The following is a 7,485-nucleotide window of genomic DNA, read 5'->3' as shown; positions in this document are numbered from 1 at the left end:
CATGGAGGCACGGATACAACAAGACCAGCAGGACCCCTGTGGGTGGGTGGTATCGTCCCATTTTACAGACGAGGGAAGTGAGGCTCAGTGAGGCCCCCACCAGGAAGCACAGCGCGGGCGTGGAGCCCCACTGTCACTCTGGCTGCCAAACCGTGCTTGAGTTACTCCCGGGCGGCCTCGTGGTGGACCTGTGCCTGTGCCAGACTGACCCACAGCCCGTCCCAAAGGGCGTCTGCATCCGCACCTGGGGGCTCCCAGCCAAGCCCCCAGCCCCTGCTGATGTGGTGTCTCTGGAGGTGGGTCAGTGGCGGGTTGAGAGGCATCGACCCACTTCTCAGACGAGGAGCTGAGGGCAGAGGGGAAGGCTGTGGGGGTCCCAGGTGCCAGCACGGGGCTTGGGGGCTGCACCCACTCGGGGCGCTTCCGAGTGAGGGTTGGAAGGGAAGGAGGTGAGAGACGGGGGGACCCCACCCCCATTGTCCTGAGTGCTCAGAGTCTGCCACATGCCCGAAGTCAGCGAGAAAACTTAGCCACGCGCCACGGCCCCTGACAGCAGCCTTGCCTTTCTGCGTGCGGAGCATGGGGCTCAGGGCGCCACCCCCGATGCTCCTACGAATCCTCACGTTGACCTGAGAACGGAAAGGTGCAGCGACCCTTCCAGGCCATGAGGTCAAGGGGCAGAACCAGACGTCTTCCCGGACCCTTCAGGTCTGGGGCTGTTGGCCTGCCGTTTACACAGTTCCCGACTCAGGACCCTTGTTCCGTGAGCAGGGAACGGGCCTCGTGGAGTCCCAGGTGCTGAAACGCCACTCAGGGAAGCAGTCAGCAGAGTCCCCAGGGTATATCCCCCCGAGGCCCAGGGAGCAGAGCCACGGGGACCCCATCCCTGAGGGGGACCCCTCCCCCAACACATCTGCACCCAGCTGTGCAGAGGGTGACACCTGACACCCACATGGGCTGAGTGGTTCCCTTTGAACACCAGGAAAACTCCCCCCTCCTGAACTGCCAAACCAGCTGGGCGCCCCAGAGGCCAGCTGCCCCCTCCCCCCACCATGATCCAGCAACATCACCTCCTGGGATTTCTCTGCCTCAGGTGTGGGCTCACTCGCCTGCCTGGGTCACCTCTCCTGTCCCTGTCTTGCCTTCTTCCTGGTCTTCCACCTCCAAGAAGCCTCCCCTGATTATTTCTGGGGTTGGGGGCCTCCTGGAGCATCCCTGGGTTCCCCCAACTTTACCACACGCCATGGTCCTGACTAAAACTAGAGCTCTGTGAGGGCAGGGCCACATTTGGGTCACCTTGTGTCCCATTGTAGGTTCTTGGTGAGAGTTCATTGGTGGCTAGTACTCCCATTTTACAGAGGAGGCGACTGAGGCCCAGAGAGGCTGAGTGGCTCTCCCCCAGCCCCATGGCTCTGGAGGGTCAGGGTGGACATCTGCCCAGCTCTCCCGCTTCCTCTGCTGGGTCCCTGAGGACCCCCTCACTCCCCGCTCTGTGCTTTCAGAGGCTCACGGCCATCCAGCAGGTGCTGAACGCACAGAAGATCAGCTTCCTCCTGCGTGGTGGGGTCCGGGTGCTGGTGGCCATGAGGGACGTGGACACAGGTGAGAGGCCTGGCCTGAGCTCACCTCTGTAGAGTGGGGCGGGCGTGTGTCCAGGCCCCTCAGACGACACCCATTACTGTGGACGCTGGGGGCAGAGGGAACCCCTCTGCCACCTGCACACATGCTCCTCCTGGACAGGTGGTTGCCTCCGGTTAAAACCCAGTCACACCAAGGGCCTCACGGTGCTCTCCGCGGACACAGCATGGAGCTCTTGCTTTAACTTACGTCATTTAGAGTCTCAGGTGACTCTGTCCCCGCCCCCCACCCTGGACTGTCCTCCCCACTTTGGGCAAGGATCTCTGCAGGAGCTGAGGAGCTGCGTTCCGCTGTGTGCAGCCGTGTGTGCACGCCAGCATCAATGCGGACGGAGGAGTTCTGTCCACTTTCCAGGAGGAAGGACCAGGGCCGGGATTTACTCAGTGGGGGTCCTGGGTGCCAGGAGGCTGGCCGGTGCCCACACCGACCACTCACAGGCTGCTTTGCTCACAGATTCTCCAAGCCTGGGAGGAGGTGGCGGCTACTGGGCGGTGGCGGTCGTCCTCGTAGGGCTGTTCGCGGTGGGAGCTTTCATCCTGCACAAGTTCAAAAGGCAAGGTCACCTGGCCTCCCTGGGCTAACCGGGCGTGAGGGCGGGGCCTGGTGGGGGCGGGGCGCAGCTTCCCAGCAGGGCCTTGGAGGGTTGTGGCTGTGCCTGCGACGGGTCCTGGGGTGGGCAGGGGCCTTGTCTGGACCCACAGCCTGGTTCTGAGTCACCTTGATCCCAGAGGGAGACAGCCGACCGCTCACAACCCAAGGAGCCTCTTCCACCCCCATCCTCCTCTCTGCTCCACCCACCCATTCTACAGATGAGGAAACCCAGGCTCAGAGAGGTTACGTGATTTTCCCAGGGCCACACAGCTGAGGAGTGAGGAGTAGGACTCTGACCCCAGGCTGTGCCCAAACCCCACGCTGCCCCCAGCACTCATCCACCCCTCCCCTCCGCAAGCATGATCCAGAGCTGCCGTGTGCCAGACACTCCACTGGGAGGGGGCTCCAGCCTCCAGATGGAGCGGCTGCACGGGACACCCAGGGCCGGAGCGGGGGGCGGCTGACACCCAGGGTGGGAGCGGGCGGGGGCTTGAGCCGAGGTTGGGTGGGTGGCAAGTACACCGTGCGGTCATCGGGAGGGGTTGTGGTGCCTCTCTCCCCCTCTGACCTTAGTCCTCAGCTGTGAAATGGGTTTAATAACCCTGGGTGCTGGGATGACTCGTGGGCACCCTCGAGGGCCTGGGAATGAGCAAAACGACCAGAAAGTGTCACCAGACTCATTTCCTGCAAAATGCAGCTGCCAGATCTGAGCCCGTTGTTTCTCCCTGTCTTGCTGGTTTGGCTCCAGTGGCCTTGGGGTCTCCCCGGTTGGCGTCGCCCTTGGGAACAGCCAGAGACGGAGCTGACCCTCCGCTTGCTCCTCTGAGGCCGAGGGTCCTTCCTCCCCCGAGCCCTGGACGCTTCTGGGTCTCTGTCCTCCAGCACCGTTCACACTGGGTGGCAGCCCCCCAACCTGCAGGGCAGCCCAGATGGCAGCAGGGCTGAGTCAGCCTCGAAGACCAGGCCACCATCCTGCCCTGCTGCTGACCAGCTCTGTGGTCCTGGCCAGTCTCTTCCCCTCCCTGAGCCTCAGTTTCCTCATCTGTAAAAGGAGACTAAGCAGAGGGAGGATAGGACAAGGGAAGAAGTAAAGGGGGAGAACAGGGAGGGGAAGATGGGATGGGCAGGGGAGCGGGATGGGCAGGGGAGCGGGATGGGCAGGCGCAGACGCAGGCCCCCAGCTCCTGCAGACCTTCTCCTGTGCCCGTCGCCCTTGTTGCCATAACGCCGTGTTTAACTGGGACCTTGTGAAAACCGCCCGGCTCAGGCCTGGCTGAGGCAGGCCATGGGGTGTGAGTCCTGAGAGGCTGAACGAGAAAACGATTTAGACGCCGCCTCCCAAGTCAGAGACGGGTTGGAGGCAGTGGCTGGAGTCGGGACCTGCCCCCACCTCTTTCTCTTTCTCCTTGGACCACAGTTTGGGTGCACCCATTTGGGCTTCTCTCAGGGCACTTGAGAATTGCAGGACGGCAGGATTGCCTGGGGGTGGGCAGAAGGTAGGCCTGGCAGGTCGGGAGTCAAAGGGGCAGAATTCTGGTCTCTTTCGATTGCCTTCTTCAGACCCCCTGAAGTCCAGATTGCAGTTTCCACAAATTGCTCCAGATTTATCACACACAGTGTAAATGGCCCAGAAGGAACCTTGTCCCCAGAGGAGGGGGAGGGAGGAGCAAGGGGAGGACCTTGCAGCAGCAGAGAGAAATGCCCCATTTGTCCAGAGGCTTTAAGCTCTGTGGAGCCCAGGGAGCTGGGCTCTCCTGACTGACGCAGCAGTCAGCGTGGGCTTGGCCTGGCTGCGTAACAAACAGCCCCTAAGTCTCAGAGGCTCACAGCCATCAAGTGCTACAGTCCACTGGGTCCGGCCACATGGCCCAACCCACCCTGGGCCCTGAATGTGCATCCTGCCATCTCAATATTTCCAGAGAACTGCCAGTGTCGGTGAGTGGCTCTGAGGAAGCCCACTCTCCCACTGAGTCTAGTTCCCTCTTCTGTAAATTGGGATCATGGGCTCTTTTGGGGTTTTGCTCCAACTAACTGGGGTGTTGAACATGAAGGAGCCTGGCCCAGGGGCCCCGAGCCCAGTCCCAGCTGAGGCAGAGGGGGCTGTGCCCTTGCTCTCCTTTCCCTCTGCCCTGGAGGGTATGGGAACTTGAGGACGGTGCAGCCAGCCCCAGAACCCCGGGCAGGGCTCAGCAAGCACCTCTCAGAGCCAGTCAACATCACGTGCCATGTGGGAACGCATGCCAATCCAGCCAGAGCCCTGAGGTGCAAGGTGACGGGGACCTGAAAGAAAATAAAACAGCCTCTCCCTGCAGCATGCCTGAGGGGAGACGGATGAACAGCGAGCACCCCGTGTGCGGGGGCAGAGGGAAACCCCGGGCCGCCGGAGCTCACGGGACGGAGGGCTTCCTGGAGGAGGTGGCTTGGAGCAGAGACAGGGCAGGAGGCAGACCCAGGAGCGATGTCAGCACCACACAGAGGGATGGCCCAGGGCTCCACTGGGGGCTTCTGGGGACAGGCATCCTTGGCAGAGCCCTGAGTCCCCACCTCCGTCCCGCAGGAAACGCCCCGGCAGGACCGTGTACGCCCAGATGCACAACGAGAAGGAACAGGAAATGACGAGCCCCGTGAGCCACAGCCAGGACGTGCAGAGTGCCATCCAGGGTGAGGAGTTTATAGATGATGAGCTCCACTCACAGACTCTAGGTAACGACCGCCCCGAAACCCCTCCCCTTCCCTCGCCACCTGCCCCCCACCCCGCTGGCTCTCCACACCCCTAACAGCTGCTCTCTGCACCCCCTACACGGCGACCCCCCCACCGCTGGGTTGCTGTGAGGCCCCCAGACAGGCAGCCAGGAGGGCGCTCCAGAAATGTGTCCCCGTCATGGGTTGTGTTGTCACTGCCCCTTTATCCCCCCCGCCACCCGCATCCACTGTGTCCCCGGAGCTGTGGGAGGTGGAATGCCTGTCCTCACCTTTTAAATGATTGGAGGTGAGGCTCAGAGAGGTGACGTTGCTCACCCAGGCAGCACAGCGGACAAGCGGCTGGCCTGGGACCCAGACGCAGGCCGGCCGGACCCCAAAGCCCGCGTGCCTCTTTTCTCCCTGGAGTGGTCGGGAGCTGACCACTCCCATCCTCCACAGCTCCCCGACCTCGCAGCCCCACCGTCTCCCACGGCCACCGGCCCAGCCGGGTTCCTCTCGGGGCCGTGGTCCGCGGCCTCCTGGGACGGTGGCGACAGCCCTGATTTCCTGGGCACTTACTCCTCAACAGGCCACTGCTTCCCGGCACAGTCTCGCAGCCAGCCTGGGAGGCAGGCCCTGGCCGTGCGCCCATTTCACAGATGGGACAGCTGAGGTTCACAGCAGCCACTCAGTCTCCCAAGTCACTTAGCCGATAAGAGGCGCAGCCGATTCTGTGCCCCTCCCCTGCGTGGCAGCCCAGGCTCGGGGCCAGCTCCCCCATGCGCCCCAGGACCCCTCAGCCCTCTCCAGCGGTGGCTGGAGAGCATCGGGGCCCCATGCGGCCTCCCGGGTGGTCACCCCCACCTTCATCAGGCGGTGTCGCACCCCACGTGAAAGGTGATGGCAGAGGCTCCCGGTGGACCCGGGCTTCCCAAGCTCAGACAGAGGGGTGGGCGTCCCAGGGAGATGAGAGCGCGGCCCTCCTGCCTCCGCAGCTCTTTGCTGTCAAGCCCCGAAGAGCAATGATGGCGTAATAATAAGGGCTTCTTTTAATGGAGCACTTAGTGTGTGCCAGGCCCTGCCCAAATCCTCAGGGGCAGTCCCTTCTGGACACCCCCTACCGTCCTTTAGGGGAGGCCATATTATCGTCCCCAAGTCACAGATGACAAAACCGAGGCCGTGAGGTGACACGCCTTGACGAGGTCTCCGCCGGCACGCGGGGCTCACCATCCCATGCCCCCCGGCGGCCCCACTGGAAGCTCTGGGCCGCTTCCTCCCCACGTGCCCGGGGGTCTGGGGGGCTCCTGGCAGCCCGTGCCGGCTCCTTCCACCGGCCACGCCTCCGGCCGGCCCCCAGGCTCAGAACACAGCCCCGCCCAGGACCCCGGCAGACCCCTGCCCTTCTCACCGTCACTGCACCCCTTCTCCCTCCGGCGGCCTCCTGGGGCCTTGCCTCGCCGCCCTGCAGTGCCCCTGCCCGGGGGGCACAAAGCCCCTCCTACCTCCCCCTGCTGCCTACGCCGGGCCGGCCACTGCAGCGCAGTGAGTGTGGTGGCTGCTGGCGGGCATGGCCTCACCCCCGGAGGCCCCCTGGGTCCACTGCTTGTGCCGGCACCAGGAGAGCCCACCTTCAGTCACCCCCCCTCCCGGGAAACCTAGAGACGCCCACCCCTCCGCGCCCGCGTCCAGGCACGACCCGCAGGGCTGCAGGAAGCACGGGATGCCCCGCACGCCGGTTGAGGCCACACCATGTCCCGCACGGCCCTCCGTCCTCTCTCTGCCCCTCGGCTGGGCGTGTGCTCACGCCTGGCATCTCTGTGCCTCCAGGGAATCACTCCGGTGTGGTCCTGAGTGTCAACTCCCGAGAGATGCACAGCTACCTGGTGGGCTGATGCCGCTGGAGGCCACGCCCAGAGCTCTCTCCTCTCTGCCGCTTCATCCCCCGTGGAGGGCACAGGACCACACGTGCCGCCGGCACGGGGCTGGGACCGGCGCCCCCTCAGAGACCTCGGGAACGCCTCCTTCTCCAGCTGTGTCCACGCAAGACGACAGGTGCACCTCTGTCCAGCTCAAGCCCGCCCAGCCCACGGCCGCCCAGGAAACCCGCCAGCTCCTGCCTCCCTGGACACCAGGCCCACGTGCCGCCCGCTGCGCCGCCCACCGTCCCAGACTCTGGGCACTTCTCTGGACCTCACACGGCCGCCCTGGCTGCCCACGGCTGGTCACCGCAGCCGGGCCTGACTTCTCGTGGCTGAGGCTGGTCCGCCAGAGGCTGGGAGAGGCCGGGCTCTCAGCACCGCAGACCTGCCCCATTACCTGTGCCGCGGGCTCCCGTCCCAGCAGAGGGACAGTGGGGCCCTGCTTCCTTCCTCATAACCTCCAGGAAGGCAGCTCCCACTGCAGGGCCATCCGTCTGCAGGGGTGTCCACCGCCCCCCCAGAATCCAGAAAGCCAGTGGTAGGCCCTCCCAGTACCGCCTTCCACACCTCCCGCTGTCTTTCCTCTCTTTAAACTGAAGATCATGTAAATACCTCTCTAGGTAGCTGTTTGCGTTTTGGGGGGGGGGGGGGGGGG

General features: G+C 64.2%; 1 protein-coding gene across 1 annotated transcript in view; it reads left to right on the top strand.

The window, feature by feature from the left end:
- The window catches only part of SORCS2 (sortilin related VPS10 domain containing receptor 2), a gene marked incomplete at its 5' end in the record, with an annotated part of 504,457 nt that extends 497,654 nt beyond the window's left edge, over window positions 1–6,803 (top strand). Inside the window, 4 exons of the mRNA XM_007456900.1 lie at window positions 1,503–1,602; window positions 2,092–2,191; window positions 4,787–4,890; window positions 6,739–6,803. Coding sequence (XP_007456962.1) covers window positions 1,503–1,602; window positions 2,092–2,191; window positions 4,787–4,890; window positions 6,739–6,803 — 369 coding nt within the window. The remainder of the gene's footprint in view (window positions 1–1,502; window positions 1,603–2,091; window positions 2,192–4,786; window positions 4,891–6,738) is intronic.
- Between the last annotated feature and the right edge of the window lie 682 nt (window positions 6,804–7,485).

This window comes from Lipotes vexillifer, unplaced genomic scaffold, assembly GCF_000442215.2.
Source record: "Lipotes vexillifer unplaced genomic scaffold, Lipotes_vexillifer_v1.1 scaffold63, whole genome shotgun sequence".
NCBI lineage: Eukaryota > Metazoa > Chordata > Mammalia > Artiodactyla > Lipotidae > Lipotes > Lipotes vexillifer.
Note: the sequence above shows the minus strand (reverse complement) of the source record. Positions and strands in the feature narration are given on the sequence as shown.